The sequence below is a fragment of the Onychomys torridus genome, chromosome 1, assembly GCF_903995425.1.
Source record: "Onychomys torridus chromosome 1, mOncTor1.1, whole genome shotgun sequence".
NCBI lineage: Eukaryota > Metazoa > Chordata > Mammalia > Rodentia > Cricetidae > Onychomys > Onychomys torridus.
In genome coordinates this window covers 32114678-32136814 of record NC_050443.1, presented here as the reverse complement: position 1 = coordinate 32136814, position 22137 = coordinate 32114678, and the positions used below count along the sequence as shown (strand labels likewise).

General features: G+C 41.8%; 2 protein-coding genes across 4 annotated transcripts in view; one reads left to right on the top strand and one right to left on the bottom strand.

The window, feature by feature from the left end:
- The window catches only part of Gtf2h1 (general transcription factor IIH subunit 1), a 29358-nt gene extending 25633 nt beyond the window's left edge, over positions 1 to 3725 (bottom strand). Inside the window, exon 1 of one of the 2 annotated variants that reach the window (XM_036181477.1) lies at positions 3256 to 3725. In XM_036181477.1, the coding sequence (XP_036037370.1) occupies positions 3256 to 3604 (349 nt within the window). In that variant the 5' untranslated portion in view covers positions 3605 to 3725. The remainder of the gene's footprint in view (positions 1 to 3255) is intronic. The other variant, XM_036181484.1, reaches the window with a different exon arrangement.
- Hps5 (HPS5 biogenesis of lysosomal organelles complex 2 subunit 2) overlaps positions 3467 to 22137 on the top strand; it is a 39720-nt gene continuing 21049 nt past the window's right edge. The window contains exons 1-8 of one of the 2 annotated variants that reach the window (XM_036181456.1): positions 3467 to 4023; positions 9109 to 9264; positions 11055 to 11165; positions 11292 to 11356; positions 12027 to 12219; positions 13691 to 13824; positions 17450 to 17662; positions 17955 to 18026. In XM_036181456.1, coding sequence (XP_036037349.1) covers positions 9157 to 9264; positions 11055 to 11165; positions 11292 to 11356; positions 12027 to 12219; positions 13691 to 13824; positions 17450 to 17662; positions 17955 to 18026 — 896 coding nt within the window. In that variant the 5' untranslated portion in view covers positions 3467 to 4023; positions 9109 to 9156. Of the gene's footprint in view, positions 4113 to 9108; positions 9265 to 11054; positions 11166 to 11291; positions 11357 to 12026; positions 12220 to 13690; positions 13825 to 17449; positions 17663 to 17954; positions 18027 to 22137 lie in introns of both variants that reach the window. The other variant, XM_036181464.1, reaches the window with a different exon arrangement.

The following is a 22137-nucleotide window of genomic DNA, read 5'->3' as shown; positions in this document are numbered from 1 at the left end:
CTCCACTACAGGATACTATAGCTTTCTATTCATGGACTGGAGTGTCATTTCTCACAAAGATTCCCAAGATTGGATCCTGCCCTAGAAAGAAATGTTAGGAAAAATTTACAATGGTCAAACAGAAATCTTTAATTACTGTTTTTGAATTTCCATTACCTACTTCTTCTTCCAAAGTATACAGAAAAATAAACTCCTTACCATTCTTGCCTCCTGGAAAGGAGGTTTATAAGAGTGAGCTGTATCTACTAGCACAAGACATGGCTATCTGGCCAGCTGTCAAAGGCAGAGTGAAGAGCTGCCATATTCAAGGGCAGCCTGACACACACGTTAAGACCCTCTCTTAAAGAGCACAATGAGTGAAGAGAGCTCGAGAATGCTTGCTATTACACAACCCAAAACGTTTCATCAGTACAGCAGTGCAGAAAATAAAACTTTGCAAGTGTGTAAAAAGGAACCAAATGTGGCTGGACAGACAGATGGCTTATCAGTTAAGAGCTATTCTTGATGAGGACCTGGGTTTGATTGCTAGCACCCACATAGTGGCTTACAACTGTTTGTAACTTTAGTTCCAGAGGACCTGATGCTCTCCTCTGGCCTTCTCAGGCACCAGGCACATAGTTGGTGGATGCACAGACATACATACATGTAGGCAACCCCCATCCCCAAAACAAAACCACAAAAATTAAAAGGAAACCAATGTGGAGTGTTATTGTTATAAGGATGGTTTCACAAACGAAGTATTAGGGAAAATACTAAGTGCATGATAGAAGGAAATAGGCAAATACCCACTAATAAAAACAGCACGCCGAAAAGTGTATATCACTAAACTTGGGAACACCAGTTCTAGGATCAAAAGGTGTGAACCACCACACCCACATTTTGTGTGTGTGTGTGTGTGTGTGTGTGTGTATACACGCGCGCGCAAAATAATTTTCCAAGTATTTTTAAAGAACTCAGAACTCCTCTACATTCACTTAATTACCTTTCTTTTCTGCTGTGGAACAATACTTTTTGTACATTATGTGAATATATGCTATGATTGGTCGAATAAACAAACTGACTAGCCAATAGCTGAACAGGATAAAGTTAGGCAGGAAAGCCAAACTGAGAATGATGGGATGAGGAAGGGGGAGAGTCAGAGGAGTTGTCAGCCAGATGGAAGAACAAGTCGGATACACAAAATGGGACAGAGGTAAAAGCCACGAGTCTCAGGGCAGCACATAGATTAATAGAAATGGGTAAAGGCGTAAGAGCTAGTTAGGAACAAGCTTGAGCTATCGGCCTAGCATTTACAATGTATATCGTCTCCAAGTCAGGTATTTGGGAAGTGGCTGTCAGTTATTTGGGAGCAGGCAGCTAGAACAGAAAAACTCCACCTACACTTTTCTTTTTCTGAGATAGGGTTTCACTATATAGCCCTGGCTAGCTTGGGACTTATCCTCAAACTCAAGAGAATCACCTGCCTCTGTCTCCCAAGTGCTGGGACTAAAGGTGTGTGCCACCACCAAGCCTAGTTCTTAAAATTGCTTTAAAAAAAAAAAAAAATCTGTACTTCTACAGATATAAGAAAGAAATTTATGTAAGAGAAACTCAAATTCATTGAGCTGTTGTACTGCTCAGTTGGCCAAGTAAATACAGCAGATGATCTCTCCCTTTAAGTGCAGATGATATAATCTGGGTGTGTTGCCTCAAGCCTGCAATCCCCTGGCACTTGGGAGGCAGAAGAGGTGTTGCTGAGTTCAAAGCTAGTTTACACTACGCTTCGGAAAAGATTCAAGCCTACTAATAGGCACAAAATTCTTTCCAGAGTTGTCCTCATAAGCCATTAGGATGCCACTAGAGGTTATATTTATAGTCCCTTGTATTATGATCTCTTCATGCAACTATTCTGGTTTTGGCTTTTAAGAATCTTAAGGTTGACAAATTTGACAGTGTTTTTAGGAGATGTCCTTAGAGACAGGGCACTGATCCTTCGGCTTCATTGTAGCCTTTTTATGTTGTAATTCCAGGTAAAAATTCATAGGAGAAATGTTTTACTTCTTTAAGAAGTTTTAAAAATCACAAGTCTGGGACAGGGCATGGTGGTGTACACCTTTTAATTCTAGCACTTGAGAGGCAGAGGCAGGATCTCTGTTGAGTTTGAAGCCAGCCTGGTCCAGGACAGCCAGCGATACAGAGAAACCTTTTCTTGAAAAATCAAAAACAAAACAACAAACAACAAAAAAATATAAGTCTGGGTATTGAAAACATTGCCTGGAGCCAGACCTTGCTTGGTGTGTTTTTTCATACCATTCAGTTTTCTGTACCTAGGCCTGCATGCTTTCCAATCAGTCTACAACGAATTGTGGGTACAGCCCTGCATTTTTTTTTCTTTGCCGGTTCTGGTGATGTAATCTAGCATCTTACACATGTCCAGCAAGCACTCTTAGCTTTGGGCTGCATTCCTGACTCACAAACCTCTGTTTTACCTTAATTTAAACTGGAGTCTGAATGAACATCAAAACAAAACACAACAAAACAAGATTAAATTGTGTATATATGAGGGTACAACTTCCGGTAATTGGTTCTCTCCTTCCAACACGTGGGTACCAGGGATGGAACTCTGGCTTAGCAGCAAGCACCTTTACCAGCTGAACCATCTCACCGCCGCCCTCGGCAAAAGTGTTAACATCTCTCTCCCTTGTTTTACAGATGGTAAAATGGGCACGTAAGCGGCAATTTCACCGTAATTTAACCTTAGAGAACACTGGAGAATTTACAAAAATAACCACATATTTCCATGTACTGATGATCCATTTTACATTACATGGCTGTCAAACTGGTTATAACTAAAACTGGGTGTGTGGCTCACGCTTTAGTAACAGTTCGAAGTGTACGGGATGACAGGTGGAAGCAAAAAGACTCGCAGCCACCAAGGAGAGGACTTCTTACGAGAATCGAAAGATTCTCCCGGGCAGACTTTCTAACGGGAAGGGCCTCAGTGTCCCGGAGAGGCCTCACTTCCTTCATTCTCAGATGAGTATGACCCGGTAAACCTTCGAGTCCCTTCGGCGGAAGAACAGAATACCTCTAGGCAGTACATTAAGGGTCAGGGCACCTCCTTCCCACTTCGGGATAAGAAGGGCAAACCACACAGCCGGCTCGTGGGGTCGTGGAGACTTCTACAGCGAGGGGCTGAATCCGCCCTGCTCCGCGCCCCGGGGGCCTGTCAGACCCTCACCGCCCACCCACCCCCATTCTTCGGTCTCAACTTACCAGGTGGGAGCGACTGCCTCCGGCCTGGGCTCCGTAAACCACGTCCGGTCAGGTTTAGCTCCGCCGCGCTCCTCACAGCCGCTGCAGGGACCAGGCTGAAACCCAGCGGCCAGAGCCGTCGCCACCGCCTCTGTTGCCGGGGGGTCTCGCCTCCATCGCTGGCTGCGAGGGCGCTGAGGGCACGTGACCGGAAGTGACAGGGCGGGCCTCCGGGCCACGTGACCACCCGTGCGGCCGCCATGACACCTTCCGCTAGCTCCTGCCCTCCCCCACCGATTCCCGCCTGTTTTGCTTCCCATCTCCGGTCTCGAGTGGCGAAGAGTTTCGGGGATTCAGTTTGGCTCGTCATTCTGCCTAGAGAGCATCCGGTCTGAATTGGCGGCGCGTCCTAGGCCCGCGGCGGCTTTCCCACTGCAGGCCGCAGAGAACGTAATCGCGACCGCGGCCGGAGGGGGAGGGACCACGCGCGGGGAGGGGCGTGATCGTCACGTGACGAGGAAGTGCCGTTAACAGCGCTTTCCCCGGTCCCTGGCGCCCCTGGATGACGTTTCAAGGGCGGGGCGGGGCGACAGTGATTCTGAAGTTCAGGTTCTGCTGTCAGTGCGTGGTGTGTGCGGGGCCTGCTTAGGGAAGTGGCCGCCGGGCTTTGGGCGCGCCGCGGCTGGCTTGTCAGCCTGAGGTTCTGTGAGCCTGGCTTGGAAAACGTGCTTCCCAGACTCCTCTCCTCCACAGCGACTCATGCAGTTTAAAGTCATGGCGGCTTAAAAGGTAGTTGTGATTTACTAAGAGCTTCTTGTGGTAAGGGACTGCTCTGTTCATCCTGCACCTCCAGCGGGGCCTCCAGGGCCTAGAACACGGTAGGCACTCGCAATATTGAATGGTTGAATGAATGCATGAGCGAGTCGATAATTTTTCTGAGGCAGAGTTTCCTAATCATTATTTCTTGAATAGGAAGATTCTCTTCTGGAAATAAAGTCTATTAATTTCCCTTTGCATAAAATTTCTTCAATTTTTGTTTTCTTTGTCGAGTCTTTCCTCCCGTATACCTAGGGGGACTAGGTACGTTGTGATTTGCATTGGCTGTGTGAGCAGCAATCATTGTCTGCCACCTTTTTTTTTTTTTTTTAAAGATTTATTTATTTATTATGTATACAGCCAGTCAGTATGACTGCAGGCCAGAAGAGGGCACCAGACATCATTACAGATGATTGTGAGCCACCATGTGGGTGCTGGGAATTGAACTCAGGACCTCTGGAAAAGCAGTCAGTGTCCTTAACCTCTGAGCCATCTCTCCAGCCCCTGTCTGCCACTTTTGAATTATCATCAAAATAATCCAGGGAAGTGGAAAAAAACGTTTCGATCTTTCATGTGTTCTACTTTCATTTATCATTGGGGGAAGAGGTGACATGACACGGCACACACTTTGTGTAGTTGTTCTGTCTTTCCATTTTCTGTGAGTTCTTAGGACCAAAGTCACCAGGCCTGCACAGCAATAAACCATCTCTTGGGCCCTCCCGTTTTCCCCCTTCTTTTCTCTCGTGTATTCTACTTTCAAACCTACATTTTGTGAGCGTTGTGACCCTTGGGAAAGCCAATCTTTTAAAAAGATGTTAGAAAAAAAAAGGTGTCGGCACACGCCTTTAATCCCAGCACTCGGGAGGCAAAGCCAGGCGGATTTCTGTGAGTTTGAGGCCAACCTGGTCTTCAGAGCAATGACAGGCACCAAAACTACATAGAGAAACCCTGTCTTGAATAACCAAAAAAAAAAAAAAAAAAAAAAAATGTTAGATGTTCAATGATTTTTGGCAAGCATTTGCTGCCATCTTTTATAAAGTTAGCGTTTTTAAAAGTTTTTGTGTTGTTTTGTTTTTAAATCTGCCAGCACACAGAAGTAATGTTTAAACTCAGTTTTTTAGAAAAGTAGGGCTTATTGGTCTGAGAATATTCAATGAACAGCATAACTAAAACTACAAAAGTTCACATTTATGGAAGGAAAAAAGGAACAGGATATTTGAATAATAGGAGAGAGTAAGATGGGAAATGAAGCTAAAAAGGAAGTACAGATGAGATCACATTATATGGAAAAGGAAGCTCTTCTTTGCTTTTAGATACTACTAGTTACAAATCAGTTTTAAGTCTTCTCTACTCAGAATGTCAAGAGAGAGGCTTTCTTCTTTCCCGTAGACTTTCTAGGTAACGGGAATGCCTCATCGTACCTTCTTTATAGCTCACTCCTTACTTTTAAATCCATGTTTTCTAGCATCTACCCTAGTACTTTATAGGAATTGTATACTCTTCACACTACATCCTTTGGTTACTTTCTGCAGCCTACCAAATTAAGTTTAAGTTCCTTGGCTTAAGGTTGGAAGTGTTTTGTACCTTGAGCCATATATGGCCACAGCTTTATTGTTCCATTATTTGCATTTTACATTTAACTGAGGACAAAACTTATATTCTCTGAATATCTTCAGCACTTTTCCACCTCTACTGTTTGAGCTCTGTCTGCTGTCCCCTATTGGTGAAATTATTAAGGCCGCTCCACGTAGTTAAAAGGGAGGTTTATTTTGTGGGGTACTTACAAATGAGGGGGTAGGTTACAGGGTCTGGCAAGGGTATAGTGCAGTCCGGCCATGTTCTCTGGAGAACTCTGCTCGGTCTACCTCCAGCGTCCCGAGTCCAGGAACCAAGAGAGTGACCTCTTCCCGATCCTTGGTCTTCAGCTTCCTCCTCTGCCCTGCCTTGTGGGCATGACCATTACCGAAGCCTCAATGGGGGTTGGAACTTCCTGGCCAATGTTGGGATGGCTGTCCACTACAGTCCCCTTTTCTCATGAGAAAGACTGACTTGGGAATAGGGTTACTCCTTTTAGGATATTTTCTTTGGCTTACTGTGATCCCTTATGAGAGCTATGTGTGTATTTACACACACACACACACACACACACACACACACACATATATAGTATTTGTGATTTTTTTTATTTGACTAGAATTGATTTATTTATCATGTCCTCACAACTGTCCCTGTTATTTTACTAACTACTTAATAAGATACATGACTTGGGGCTAGAGAAACGGCTTTGTGGTTAAGAGCTCTGTCTGCACTTCCAGAGGACGCTCTTCCAGACTACTCAGGTTCAATTCCCAGCACCCACATGGCAGCTCACAGCTGTCTATAGCTCTACTTCCAGGGGATCTGACAAAACACCAATGCATATAAAATAAAAACAAATTAATTTTAAAAAGATAAATGACTGAAAGTTTTTCTTGGGTAAGGAATTGTCAAATATTTTGAGTATAGTCATGCTAAATTTTGTTTGCTTGTTTTAGAATACAATTCTTACAGAGGTCAAGCTATACTAAGAACATATTACTACCAGCAGAGACTAAAGCTGTATTACATGTATATAATTTAAAAAAATATCACAAGGGAGGGCAGGGGTATATTCAGTGATAGAACACATGCCAAGTATGTAAAGATCTTGGGTTTGATTCTCTTGCACCACAAAATAAGAGAAACCAGCCTCTACATATTTTTGTATGTTTTACCACTGGAAGGTATGCTCTGAGAAGGTTAGGACTTTTTTCCCTTTTTTTGTTATTTCCTAGAACAATGTCCAGCATATGAGTGATGCTCAGTACATATTTGCTGATGGAATGAATGTGCTTCTAAAATAGTGTCAAAAATATAAAGCATAGACAAAAATACAAATAGATGCTTCTGAATTTTTTCATGGTATCTGTTTGCTTTAGGATTTTTAATTCTTTTTTGTGTATGTTGGGGTGTGTGTGTGTCTTCATGCATTCATGCCCATTTGCATGTGGAGGCCATAGGTAAAAATATCATCATGTTTCTTCCTTGATGTGCTGCCATGTCAGGCTTTTATGTGAGTGCTGGAGATCCAAACTGAGGTCCTCATGTCTATGCAGCAAAACCCTTACCTGTAGCACAAATCCTAATTGGTCTTAATAATAAAAACCTGTAGCCAGATATTGGGGGTAAATGCCGAAAGTTTAGTAAAGGAGTCAGCCACTACAGAGGCTTTTTTATTTTTATTTTTATTTTTTTTAGCTTTTTCCAGAAAGGGTTTCTCTGTGTAGTTTTGGAGAATGTCCTGGAACTCTCTCTGTAGACCAGGCTGGCCTTGAATTTACAGAGATCCACCTGCCTCTGCCTCTGAAGTGCTAAGATCAAAGGCGTGTGCCACCACTGCCCAGCTGGGGAGACTTTTTTTTTTTTTTTAAAGATTTATTTATTATATATACAGAAGAGGGCGCCAGATCTCATTACAGATGGTTGTGAACCACCATGTGGTTGTTGGGAATTGAACTCAGGACCTCTGGAAGAGCAGTCGGTGCTCTTAACCTCTGAGCTATCTCTCCAGCCTGAGACTTCTACCTCTACCAAATTCTCAGCCTGAAAGGGCTTGAGCTCCTGTCTACTCCCGCCTTATAGTCCTCTTTCAGCCCAGCCATATCACTTCCTGTCTTCACCTCCTTAGTGCTGGGATTAAAAGTTTGTGCCACCAAGGCCTGGCTCCGTACTCTGATTTTCAGGCAAGCTTTATTTGTTACATTACAAACAAAATATTACCCACCCCATTTGCCCACTGTGCCATATTCTCAGCTGCTGCTGCTGCTCATCCTTCTTCACTAACTTGGTAGTGAAGATTGAGAAGTTAAAATTAATGAGTAGCAGGTTTTGAAGCTGCCGATGTGCCTTGTAGCTGCTTGACATCAGCCATGGTCAACTCCACTGTATTCTTTGACATTGACGGCAAGCCATTGAGCCCATCTCTTTCAAGCTGTTTACAGATAAAGTTCAAAAGACAGTAGAAAACTTTGGCACTCTGATCACTGACGTGATTTGGTTATAAGGGCTCCTGCTTTCACAGAATTATACCAGGACTCAAGTGCACAAGTGATGACCTCATGTGCCATCATGGCACTGGTGACAAGTCCATCTGTGGACCTCCTGAGGGTGGTGAGAACCTCAACTTGAAGCCTGCAGGTCCTGGCATCATGCCCATGGTGAATGCTGTGCACTGAACACAATTGCTTCCTTGTCTGTCATGTGCACTGTCCAGACTGATTGGATGGCAAGCATATGGTTTTTGATCATCTGAATGATGAGAATCCTTAAGTCCAACAAAGACCAACAAGATCACCAACTTCTTTTCTCTTTTCCCACATAAATTGGTGACATTTGATCACAACCCCTCAAAAATGTAGTTGAGGGTAGTTAAATAGATAAAGTGTTTCATTTGGCCTTTACTACCTTATATTCTTACCCTACTCATTCCTCTCTGGTTTCTTTTGTTAAAGCCTTTGTTCTTTATTGTTTTTTGAGACAGCTTTGGAGCCTGTCCTGGAACTCGCTCTGTAGACCAGGCTGGCCTTGAACTCATGGAGCGATCTGCCTCCTGAGTGCTGGAATTAAAGGCATGCACCATCACTCCCAGCTCGAGGTAGCTTCTTAATGAAAGCTTCCTATAGACAGGTGATTCATGACACAAAATGACACAAAAAAACACAGTGGGATTGCTACCTTACCTTTAGGAGCTTGGCCAGTTTTCAAGTCCTACTTTTTTTCCTTCCCTAAATTGCTCCATAGTATAGTGGGATAGGACTATGGAGGGACTTGGAAATCCAGGCCTAAAACTCTGAGAGTCAGGGAATGACACAGTGTGAATAAACTTTTGCATATAATTGGGACCTAGGTGTAGCTCTGTTCCCCCCCCCCCCCCCACCTGACTTCCAGGGATGGGCTGCCTTTTTCTCTGTTGATTGTTATTATATGTTGACTGGGTGGTAATTAATATTTTGCAGTTTTTTATTTGTTTGTTTTTTTCAGTGAGAAATCCTGTGTCAATTACAGAACAACCTTCGTCTTTCTGGCTAAATGACTTTTGTGCCAGTGATACCAGAAGCCTACAGCCATGTTCTTGCAGAGTTTGAGTCCTTGGATCCGTTACTCACAGCTTTGCGGCTAGATTCCAGTCGTCTAAAGGTGAACTTCTGCTTTGAGACAGTCTCATGTAGCACATTACTTTTACTTCATATCCATGTGCTTGTGTGCTCTGCCATTCTTGCCTCTGCCTCTGTTCTTGCCCCTGCTCTTTGTTTTGTAGACTCCTGGGGCTTTTGCCTGTTTTACCTTACATGGAAGTAGCTCATTCTTTATTTTTTGAGCTATCACTTGAATTTTTTTCAGTTCTGGAATACACTACTATTGATTTATTTTCCTCCTCCTTGGTAATCTTGCTGTCTTCTCTCAGGAAGTAATATATGCTATTGTCATTAAAATAGTATAAGTGAGCATACCCCATTACATTTTGAACAACATGAACTACTACAGTCACTTCAAGAAGAGGACTTTCATACAACTCTGGATAGGGAATAAAGCAAAAGCCAGTTAGCTCTGGAAAGGACATGGTTCCCTGAAACCTCAGATTCTTGATTAAACGTAGGGATGTCACAGTGAAGAACAAAGTTTTAATCACAAATGATTTTATTCTGAAACTTTTGCTGTTGTCTTAAATTATCCCCTTCTCCCCTCCCCTCCCCTCCTTCCCTTTCTCTCCCTTCCCCTCCCCTTCCCTCCTTTCCCCCCTCCCCTGCCCCCAAGCTGCTTTCTAGTAGGGCAGGGTATGTATGCTTGGTTGCTAGGCATACATCATAGCATGTAGCATTTGGTTAGTAAAAGCACTTTGGCTCTGAGTAATTGCTAAGGAGGAAATCTAGGAATAGCATCTGGCTGAGATAAAGGTGGTAGGACATTTCTTATGTGCTATTGTAGTTCCCCCATTTGACTCTTCCCTCAAGAACTTATAACAGAGCTGGGCAGCACACACCTTTAATCTCGGCACTTGGGAGGCAGAGCCAAGCGGATCTCTGTGAGTTCGAGGCCAGCCTAGTCTACAGAGCGAGATCCAGGACAGGCACTAAAACCACACAGAGAAACCCTGACTCAAAAAGCTAAAAAAAAAAAAAAGTATCTTTGTTGAAATACTTTTGTCCAGAGAATGGCCCTGGCCAGATGTATGCTAATGAAGAATAAACAGAGCTGGGGAAAGTTATCCAATTACTCCAAAAGAATAGGGGAAGTTGTGCCCAATTAATGATCAACCACTCTGTTATAAGTTCTTTTCTTTTCTTTTTCTTTTTTTTTGTTTTATTTTTGGTTTTGGTTTTGGTTTTTCAAGACAGGGTTTCTCTGTGTAGTTTCAGTGCCTGTCCTGGATTTTGCTCTGTAGACCAGGCTGGCCTCCCAAGTACTGAGATTAAAGGTGTGCTCTACCTGGCTCTTATAAGTTCTTGAGGGAAAAGTCGAATGGGGAAACTACAGTAGCACATAAGAAATTCATTGCAGGATACAGCTAATACATTCAAAAGCTAATATCACCAAGACTCCTTAAGTCTTGGTTTTCCTCTGGAAAAGTCTATAACTTTTTCCTTACCAATATCAGCTGAATTTCTACTTCATATCTTTTGGCTCATAGCAAGCTTTTTGAGATTCCACTAAAAGTTTAAAAGCAAAATGTTCTTTGGTATATTTCAGTACTAGAATTATAAACGAGTGCTGTTACATTGTGTTTTTCTAGGCAGGGTAAAGAAGGCAGGCAGGCAGTGAACACAGACTTGCAGTACTTATTTCAGTGGCTAGGTTATTTTTAACAGTGTTGGGAATGCAGCTTAGTTTCTTGTCCATGCCAGGCAGGTGTCCTGCAACCAAGCTGCATCCCCAGTGCATAGTGGGTATGGCACAATCATCTCAGACTTGTCTCTTCATGCTCTTAGTGTACCAGCATAGCTGTGTCTCGGAAATGGTTGGCATTAGGCAGCACAGGAGGAGGACTCAATCTTATTCAGAAAGATGGCTGGAAGCAAAGGCTGTTTCTCTCTCACCGGGTAAGAACAAGGGCATTCACATGTTGGTTGGAGTATGCTTCATGAATGTGAATTTTTCCAATGTCATCTATCATTTAGAGTAAAAAAAAAGAATGAAAACAAACTGTTCTTTGTCTGATGTCCTAGGAAGGTGCAATCTCTCAGATTGCCTGCTGTTCTCATGATGATGATTATGTTGCTGTAGCTACCAGGTAAAACATTCTTAGAATGATGATCTTTTCTAAATGCATGTTAAGCTGACAAGTGTGCTTGTTAGGATGACTAACCATCTCATTTCACCTAACACTGTACTGGTTTAGTACTGAAAGTTGTATCCTGGGGAACCAAATCTGCTTAGTGCCCAAGCCATCTGGGAGGGGTAGTTGGTCACCCTAGTGTTTGTGGAAAATGCTGATTCAAGGCAACAGCATTTGAAAAGCCTTAAAAGAGAATGGGAACAGGCACCTCTCCTTGAGGAGCCCCTACTCACACCTGGGTATGTCTTACTTTTTTCTCAGAGCCTCCTTTTCCTAGTCTTCATGCATAAGCCTATATTAAAAGATTTTTAACAGTATCTCCGATCTTGCCCATGCACACAAACACACACACACACACACGCACGCACGCACGCACGCACGCACGCACGGGGGGTGGGGGAGAGAGAACAGAAACAAACTTTAGAACATTTAAGTTCTCTTAATTTATTGATTTGATGGCTAAAACAAGGAAGTGAATGCTTTGATTTGTACCTTTTCTCCCTTACGAACAAGAGTTTACATTGTATTTAATATGGTTAATATTATGATGTAATTCATTGTATCTTTTTTGTCATTGCCATAACTTTTTTTGTGGTAATTTGATTTGCCTGAAACTTATCTGCAGTCAAGGTCTTGTAGTTGTTTGGGAGTTAAATCAAGAGCGTCGTGGGAAACCAGAGCGAATTCATGTGTCCTCAGAACATAAAGGCCGAAAAGTTACTGCCCTCTGTTGGGACACAGCTGTTCTGAGAGTCTTTGTAGGTGACCATGTAGGCAAAGTATCTGCCATCAAACTCAACAGTTTGAAACAAGCAAAGGTAAGGAAACACTCCAGCTCCTTGTGCATGTGCTGTGATTTAAGGTGTTAGCTTGTAGAACTTTGAATGGAAGGATACAGTTTTATTTGCTGTATTTCCTAAGCCTTGGAGAATTTATCTCTTACTGACTGCTTCAAGTGTGGAGTCCTGGCAGAAGAAATATAACTTTCATTGTCTAAATGGACATACTAGAATATTCTGCCTTGTCCCTCATGATCCATCAAAGTTATTATTTGGTTCCTGATACATGTTTGATTCAAAATACAACTGAGCCAGGCAGTAGTGGCACACATCTTTGATGCTAGCACTTGGGAGGCAGAGGCAGGCAGATCTCTGAGTTCAAGGCCAGCCTGGTCTACTGAGCAAGTTCCAGGACAGCCAGGGCTACACAGAGAATTCCTGTCTTAAAAAACCAAAAAGAAAAATACAATGAAACCATACATATAGCATCAACTTAATTTGCTTTTTATTCAAAAGGAGAAATACTGTCAATGGGTAAAAAATTTTCTTATGTATTTCAAAACTAATACTATTTTCATTCCAAGTTCACAAATAATTATGAACAGAACATTGAGAAATTTCTGTAGTTAGGTATCAAATTATTTCATGGATTTTTATTTGTTTATTTTGTTCTTTTGAGACAGGGTTTCTCTGTGTTGTCTTGTCTCTTTTGGAACTTAATAGGTAGACCATACTGGCCTTGAACTCATAGAGATTCCATTGCCTTTGCCTCCTGAGTGCTGGCATCAAAGGTGTGTGCCACCACATCCAGCCTCACAAATTTTAAGTGAGGGAAATTTTAATGTCATTGTAGACAAATTAAATTCTGGTTTATTTAATTTATTTTTAAATTTTTAAGATTTATTTATTTTATTGCACATGTATGAGTATTTTACTCAAATGTCTATGTTTTGTGCATTCTGTGATTGGAGTTATGGACAGTTGAGAAGAACCATGTGGGTTCTGGGAATGAAAACTAGTCTTCCACAAGAACAAGTACTCTTAACTGCTGTCTGTCTATCTATCTATCTATCTATCTATCTATCTATCTATCTATCTATCTATCAATCATCTATCTATCTATCATCTATCATCTATCTATCTACTTATTTGAGACAGGGTCTCTCTACATAGCTTGACTGTCCTGGAACTCATTTGTAGACCAGGCTGGCCTCAAACTCACAGAGATCTGTCTGCCTCTGCCTCCAAAATGCTGGAATTAAAGGTGTAAGTCACCGTACTGGCTTCATTTTTAAGTTTTTTGAACCTTTTTTTTCACTTTTCTTGGTTTATCAAGACGGGTCTTACTTTACAACATGGTCTGGCCTTGATCTCACAGCAGCCCTCCTGTCTTGGTTTTCTGAGTACTGAGAATACAAGTGTGTGCCACCACTCCTGCTATTTTAACAGGTCAGGCAGAAGAGATTGTGTGCATCATTGTGAATGTATTTCCTTCTTACACCCCTTTTAGGCAGCTGCTGCCTTTGTGATGTTTCCTGTTCAGACAATAACAACAGTCGACTCCTGTGTTGTCCAGTTAGATTATTTGGATGGAAGATTACTTGTGTCTTCACTGACTCGATGCTTTTTATGTGACACTGAGAGGTATACTAACTGACCGTAACATCAGCTATTGAGAATTTCAGAATTTTCAAGTCAAGTACTACTAGTCATGGAGCCAGACTACCCTTCAAGTAATTTTGTAGATGTTAATAAGGAACCAGTTAAATATAAGCTGACATTAGAAATAGGAGAAAGAGGAGACAAAGACAGTCTAGGGGGTGGCTACAATAAGCAATCAGTGAACCCTACTTGCTTCAGTGTGTGGAGTCAGAAAGGCTGCCCTGATTTTCTCTACTGCTCTTTTTCTTTTTCTTTTCTTTTCTTTTTTTCTTTTTTTTGACCTGAGGATCGAACCCAGGGCCTTGTGCTTGCTAGGCAAGCGCTCTACCACTGAGCTAAATCCCCAACCCTCTTCTGCTCTTTTTAAAATTTGTTGTGTATTTAATGGCATTTTACTAAGGAATTACTATAGGTCAGCTGACAAAATCCCATTGAAGTCTAAAGGTGGAGACAAAGGTGCAGTAAATGACAAAGGAATGTTTCAGAGGTGAAATATCAGAGCAGATTAGGAAACAGCTCAAATGAGCATTACCTTTCACTGCAAAAGTTCCTTAGCTGTTTTCCGTGCTCAGAAGTGTTCACTGGCCATTATTTTCATCCTGGCCCTGGTTGCTTTGCTGGCTACCCTATTTCTTAGGATCATTCTTTCTTTAAAAATTTGTTATGCATCCATCTTGATGAGGTCAACAGCCAAACTGTTGGCCAACCACAGTTACTGACAATTTTTTAACTGTGATCCAGCTGCCTCTCACAAACACACATGCGTGCACATCTGCATGACACCACACGGACATCCATAGGCACAGGTGTACACAGAGGCACACAGAGACACACAAATACAATTTGAAATTAAAGTAAATGTACAATAAAGGAATAGACAAAGAAATTAAGGGCTGGAGAGATGGCTCAGGGGTTAAGAGCACTGCCTGCTCTTCTAGATGGTACTGAGTTCAATTCGCAGTAACCACATGGTGTCTCACAACCATCTGTAATGAGATCTGGTGCCCTCTTCTGGCCTGCAGGCATATAGCAGACAGACCACTGTATACATAATAAATAAATCTTAAAAAAAAAAAAAAAGAAAAGAAAAATTAAAAACTGACAGAAAACCTTCCTGGAGTTAAAGAAATAAAAGGAAACTGGGTGTGGTCATGCATGCCTTTAATCCTATCACTCAAGACACAGGGGCAGGTGAATTGGAGGCAGTTCTTAATGAATAAATGAGTGAATAGAAATAAGTAAATGAACAGAAAAAAATGTTATGGAAAACTTCAAGCATGCATAAAAAGTGAGAATTCTCTAATAAACAAGGCCTGAAGTGTTCATGGGGTACAGCTAGAGTTGAGTTGCAGTAATGTAGAACCTGCTGCAGAAATAGTATGTTGAATTGCCTCCTTTTATTAGCTGGGATTCAGTTTGGTGAATCATGGATAGTATAATAATTTAAAAGCTCACGTAATTTTTTTTTTTAGTTTTAACCCACATTCTGTCCAACAAATGGCATTCTCTAAAAATTGGGACTCTGATGGGCAGTGATGGCACACACCTTTAATCCCAGCACTCGGGAGGCAGAGGCAGATGGATCTCTGTGAGTTTGAGGCCAGCCTGGTCTACAGAGTGAGTTCCAGGGTTGGGGATTTAGCTCCGTGGTAGAGCGCTTGCCTAGCAAGCACAAGGCCCTGGGTTCGGTCCTCAGCTCCGACAAAGAAAGAAAAAAAAAAAAAAAAGAAAAAGAAAAACAAAACGAGTGAGTTCCAGGACAGGCTATACAGAGAAACCCTGTCTCGAAACTCCCCCCCCCCCCAAAAAAAAAAGAAAAGAAAAAAATTGGGACTCCTAAGCTGGGCATGGTGGTACATACATACTGTAACTCTAGCACTTGAAATAATGGAGGCAGGAGAATTAGGAATTCAAGATTGCCTTTGGCAATATAACAAATAAGCATCATAATAAATAAAATTATAACTTCTTATAATGCTCTGTATATTTCAAAGCATTTTTACATTCATGTTCTTACAGCAAAACAGTTTATTCACAAAGCAAATAAGTGGAAGAATATTTATTGATTCATTGACGGTCTCAGAGTCAACTTCTGCTAAAGAGCATATTAAATCACTTTCCAAGAACAGACTGACATCATGAGCTGAGTGAGCTGGAGCATGTACTTGAGGACAGAAGTGGGGACTAATGGACTGAGTCTGAAGCTAGCCTGGACTGCATAGTGAGACCCTGCCACAAACAAAACAAAACTACTGAGTACTCTGTGGGCCAGACACTATATTCATAATTCATAACCTAACATTTAAGTAGACACAGAGTCATGTGTGATGTTGTACTTGGTATGAAAGCAGAATGTAAGAAGCAGGTAATTGAGCAAACGCAAGCCTAGGGCATTTCTCAAAGGAAGAATGATGCAGCCAAGTCATGAAGAAGACTTATCAAGAAACGAATAGACAAGTGTAGAATCTAGACTTGAATAAAAATATATATGCACACATGCCTATACATGAATGACCTGAAGCAGAAGGGGGACTGTTAGAGGGGAGGAAAGGGACAAACTCTGCAGTTTTCACTCATGTAGATTCTAGAATTATATAGAGATGTGTATTAAAGAAGCATATGTATTTGTTTATCTGCATCTGCATCATTTGACCTGATCGGTAGGTAGATGTCAAGGCAGCTGGGGAAGGGAACTAGTAGAAGAGGAAACCAGAGGCTGATGGGGAGGTAATTGCAAGCAAAATACATGACATTCATGTGTGAAATGTCAGAGTGAAACCCATTATTTTTTTTTCTCCAGCTAAAAGCAATTGTAAAAAGAAAGTCATGTTTGTAATCTCAGCATTTGGGAGGCTGGGGCAAGAGAATTGCTGAGAGTTCAAGTCTAACCTGGCCACAGAATAAGTTCTAGGTTAGCCTGGGCTACAGAGGAAGGGCCTGTTTCAACAAAGAAAACCAAACCCAAACAGATAAGAAACAAAAAGAATAAGTAACAGGAGTTTTTAGGAAGAAGCAAGCTGGTCATTATCCCTCTGTATCCCATGCAGCTCAGCTCTCATATCTAACTCGTGGACGGCTAAGGGAGCAAAATGTTCCAAGACACAGAATTTCAAAAGAACCTGGATTTTAAGAAAATGAAGAAGAGTTCATTGGATGTTTGTAGGGTAGTAGGGTCTTGGAGACAGTTGGAAAGGTAGAGTAAGAGCTTGCATGCAATGTCCAAAGAATTGTGTTAAACATAGTGACTTGGAAAGCCAGTTGGTAAGGTTCACAGGTAAACGGACTGGTTTTTAGCAGTAATGCCTTTGGGATCTGAAATAGGTCCTCCTTGTTCTGTTGATAATAAATAGCACTGATGTGAAAACCTTGGCTTCCTGTCACAGAGTGGTTATGTATGGTAACTTGCTCTGTTTGGACCAATCCATGCCATTGTTTTCTGGTACAGTACTGACAGACCAGAAAGAGGAAAGGGCATTTGTCAGTGGGTGTGGGGGGGTGTTATATGACTGTGCTGATTTGTAGTGACACTTTCAGTTCTTTAATACAATTGTTTTCAACATTTCATCTTTGTAAATAAACCTATTTTGTCTTTGTTTCTGAAAATTAGGGAAAAGTTTTGGAAAATTGGAAATAAGGAAAGAGATGGAGAATATGGAGCTTGTTTCTTCCCCGGAAAATTTGCTGGGGGCCAGCAGCCTTTGATCTACTGTGCACGCCCAGGCTCCAGGATGTGGGAAGTGAACTTTGATGGAGAAGTGCTGAGTACACATCAGTTCAAGAAGCTCTTGGCATTGCCACCCCTCCCTGTGATCACTGCCAGGTAGCCACTCTCTGCATGGAAGTTCCTGGAGGCATTGGGTTAAAATCTATAGTATTGTGGAACGTCCGAGATTTGATTATACCTTTTAAGAATGAGGTGTAATTTGTATCAAAAGATTTAGAGATGCCAGAACAGTCCTTAAGCAGTTGTCTTTCTAGTGATTAAAATGATTGAATAAGGGGGATACAATTTAGGCTTTTGAAGTTGTTTTCATGTTGAAATTTTCTCTATATTGCAAAAAGTACACTTGTAAGTTGTGATTAAATCGTTAGCAGGTGTGTTTACCTTCTAGCTCAGAGCCTCAGTATGATCACACAGTTGGATCCTCCCAGTCTTTGTCATTCCCCAGACTCTTGCATCTTAGGTAAGTTTTTTCTTTGCCCTTTCTCTTTATTCAGAAGCACTTGCTTTTATATTTATTTTTCAGTTTTTGTTGTTTTGTTTTTTTTCAAGATGGTCTCCCTGGCTATTCTGGAACTCACTCTATAGTTCAGGCTGGCCTTGAACTCAGTGATCTGCCTGCCTTTGCCTCCCAAATGCTGCAATTAAAGGTGTGTGCCACCATTGTCTGGCCTATTTTTCAATTTTTAAAAATGATATCAGCTTAAAAATATTTTTTGTGTTGCTGATAATCATACTCAGTCTTATGCATGCTAGGCAAGCAGTCTATCACTGAGCTGAACCCCAGGATAGAATTTGTTATGTTGTTCAGGCTGACTTCAAAGTCTCGGGTCCAAGTAATCCTCCTTTCTCAATTTCCCAAGTAACTGGACCTATTGGTGCATGTTACTTCATCCAGGCCTTTCAATTTTTTTTTTTTTTTTTTTTTTTTTTCTGAGACAAGGTTTCTCTGTAGCTTTGGAGCCTGTCCTGGACTAGCTCTGTAGACCAGGCTGGCCTCGAACTCACAGAGATCCACCTGCCTCTGCCTCCCGAGTGCTGGGATTACAGGCATGCGCCACCATCACCCGGCGCCTTTCAACTTTAAAGGGTGTGTATGTTGTGTGTGTGTGTGTGTGTGTGTGTGTGTGTGTGTGTGTGTGTGTGTGTGTTGTTTAAACTTTTTATTTTATCTTATTTTACACATATGAGTGTTTTGCCTGCATATATGTCTATACACCATTTGTATAACAGGTGCCAGATCTCCCGGAACTGGAGTTACAGACAGTTATGAGCCACTATAAGTGCCAAGAATTGAACGTAGGTCCTCTGGAAAATGCTTTTAACCACTGAGCTGTATCTTTAGTCCCACTTCAGGTTTTGATGTTTTTATGTTAATTTATTTTTGAGAAGTTTGGAGACGACTGTGTTGCATACAGTATTCAGTAATAAGAGAATCAAAGAGATCCTTTTCATTTTATAATTGTCAGGGAGCTTTCTGGCAGGTTAGTACTCACTGGTGATAGTACTCATTCTCTTATAAACTCCCTACTTGGTGGGGCATTGTAATGATCTAATGTGTCAGTATTAGTATACAAGACATAAACAGTTGTGGAGCCTGCTTTTGAAAGCTCAGGGCAACTTCAACTTTCTGCCTTTAGGACTTCGAACAAGTAACATGTATGAAAGATCTGCTCCAGGCCTACTTAGTCCATTCTTACTTAGGATTAGCTCACCTAGTTGCATTGGGTCCAGAGTCAAATACTAAGCAGCATGGAGTGCTGCCGTGGAGTTTGTCAGCATCTTGTCATGCACAGGCAGAGGTGCAGTGTGGGATCTGTGCTTACTTTACAGTGAGAAGTTATTCCTAATATCCCTTCTGCTAGTTTCTTTGTGTAGCTTTGTGCCTGTCCTGGAACTTACTCTGTAATCCAGGCTGGTCTTGAACTCACAGAGATCCACCTGCCTCTGCCTCCCGAGTGCTGGGATTAAAGGTGTGCGCCGCCACCACCGCCCTGCTGAGTGTTCTTTCTGTATGGATGTATATGACCCACATGTGTGTCTGGGCCTGCAGATATCCTGGAACTGGTGTTATGGATGGTTGCCAGCTTCTCATGTGTTGTATTTTCTGAAGTACATTGGTGTCACTTTCTTCTCTCTGACTTTGTTGTTGTTAGTGTTTAAGATTGTTACATAGTGCTGGTTTGTCTGGTACTGGTTTGTAGCACAGTCTGGCTTTGAACTTGTGGCAACCTTCATGCCTTAGTAATCATAGGCATATGTTATCGTGCCTAGCTTCTTTGACTTTATTTATTTATTCATCTATTTTTGAGACAGGCTTTCTTTATGTAGTCCTGGCAGGCCTAGAACTCGCTCTGTAGACCAGGTTGGCCTCAAACTCACAGAGATCCACCTGCCCCTGCCTCCCAAGTGCTGGGATTACAGACATGAGACACAATGCCCAGCCTTCTTCTTTTTTTTTTTTAAATTTATACTTTTTCTTTGACTTCTTAAACAATTCTTTTAGCTTTGGTGTCCTGGTTCATTATCAGTGAAGGACTAACAGGATTAAGAATGTTATGAATTATAAGTATGGGCTCTTAGGTCTCTTTTATAGCCTTCATTTAATCCAGGCTACTATTTCTTTTATACTCATTTCTCTTAGGTGTGTGTGTATGAGTGTATGTTTACATATCTGCCCTGTGTGTGGGGAGGTGGAGGAGGTCTGAAGATAGTGTGGTTGGATCCCCCGTTGCTAGAGTGGTAGCACTTAGAAGCTGCTGGGCATGGGTCCTGGGAACTGAATTTGGGTCCTCTGGAAGAACAGAATGCTCTTAACCACTGAACCATCTTTCCAGCCTCTGGGTTATTATTTCTTTTCTTCTTTCTTCCTTCTTTTTCTTGTTTTAATTATTTATTTTTAGTTTATGTGCATTGGTGTTTTGCCTGCATGTATATCTGTGTGAAGGTGTTAGATCCCCTGGAACTGGAGTTACAGACAGTTGTGAGCTGCCATGTGGGTGCTGGGAATTGCCCCAGGTCCTCTGGAAAAGCAGCCAATGTTCTTAACTGTGGAGCCCCTGCATTTTGCAAGTTGGGTATCTGAAATGGCTTAATGGATAAACGTGCTTGCTGCCAAGCCTGACTACATGAGTTTGATCCCTGGGATCCACATGGTCAAAGGAGAGAACAGATATTTGCACGTGGTTCTCTGACATTCACAAGTGTTTTATGTCACACACATTCCCATACACATACACACACAAAATAAATAAAAATAGAATTTTTAGCCTGGTTTGGTGGCACACTTCTTTATTCCCAGTACTTAGGAGGTGGAAGCAGGCAGATCTCTGAGTTCCAGGACAGCCAAGGCTACACAGAGAACTCTGTCTTGAAAAACAAAAACCAACAAAAAATGTAATTAAAAAAATAAATTTTGCAAGTTGAATATCAAACTCATGATCATATATCTCTTTACCCAGTGATTGTCTTGTCATTCCTCTCTGGCGCTTAAAGGTATTTTTCCAATTTTACTGATTTTGAATTAGCACTTTTACCATATCCTTCATCTTTGTCACATAGATTACTTTCCTGTAGGGATAGAGATCTCGACTTCCACCTTGACAAAATGTTTAATTTTTAATACAAGCACACAAATGCCGTTCAATATTGCTGTTGCTTTCATAGCCACATGAATAATTTTTAGGACTGTGGGGTATATATGGAAAAAAGCTCTAAGTTCTCAGGACTATAAACTTCTTGGAGAGATGTTTGTTTCTGCAAAAAAGATTGCAGTGTACTATGAAGCAGTGAGTGGGTGGATAAGAAACAGCCAAGTGCAGACGGAGGTGCTAGATTGTAGGGCAGTGTCAGAGGAAAGTAGATCTGCTAATCCTTTGAGAGTAGCTAGAGTGGGAGATTTGCAGCTGGGCAATGCTCTGACCAAGAGAAAGAGGAGATGATGTGTGCTTTGTAAAAACTTGGCAGTGGTGAGAAAGCAAGTGACTTATATAGATATACTCACACTTGAAAGTAAAGTGGAATAGAAAAAGGCAAGCAGAAAAAGAGAGGCAGGTGGAGAGCCAGGGATGTGGAGGGAAGTCTGAAAAAGGATCAGTTATCTGCCTGGGAATCAAGAAAATGGGGGATGATGACAGGATTGTTGGTTATGATAGTCAGGGAATCTCTTACTTTTTGAGAATTCTGTAAAGTCACCCAATCAGGACCCCAGAAAAGAGGGAATGAGTTTCTGATGGTAAATGGGGGAGACAGTTCTATGAGGTTCGGGGGAAGCTCCAGCTCTGGAGGCTGCACTCTGCAGTCTAAATGTGAGGTCTTCTACCTTCCTGCTGAATGATCTCGATACGTGATTTCAGCTCTCTGACAAAATAACACTTGTAGCTGATGGGCCTCATTAGATAATCTAGCCAGAGACCTTCATAATACCTCTGGCATGGAGTTGGCCAGGTGTTCTCAGCCTTTTGTCACCTACATATACCAATGAAGTCAGAATTTGCCTTTCCTGGTAGGGACTCCTGAGTTGATTGACTATAACTTGCTGGTCTATTTAAATGAGTGTCTCTCTATTTTATCTG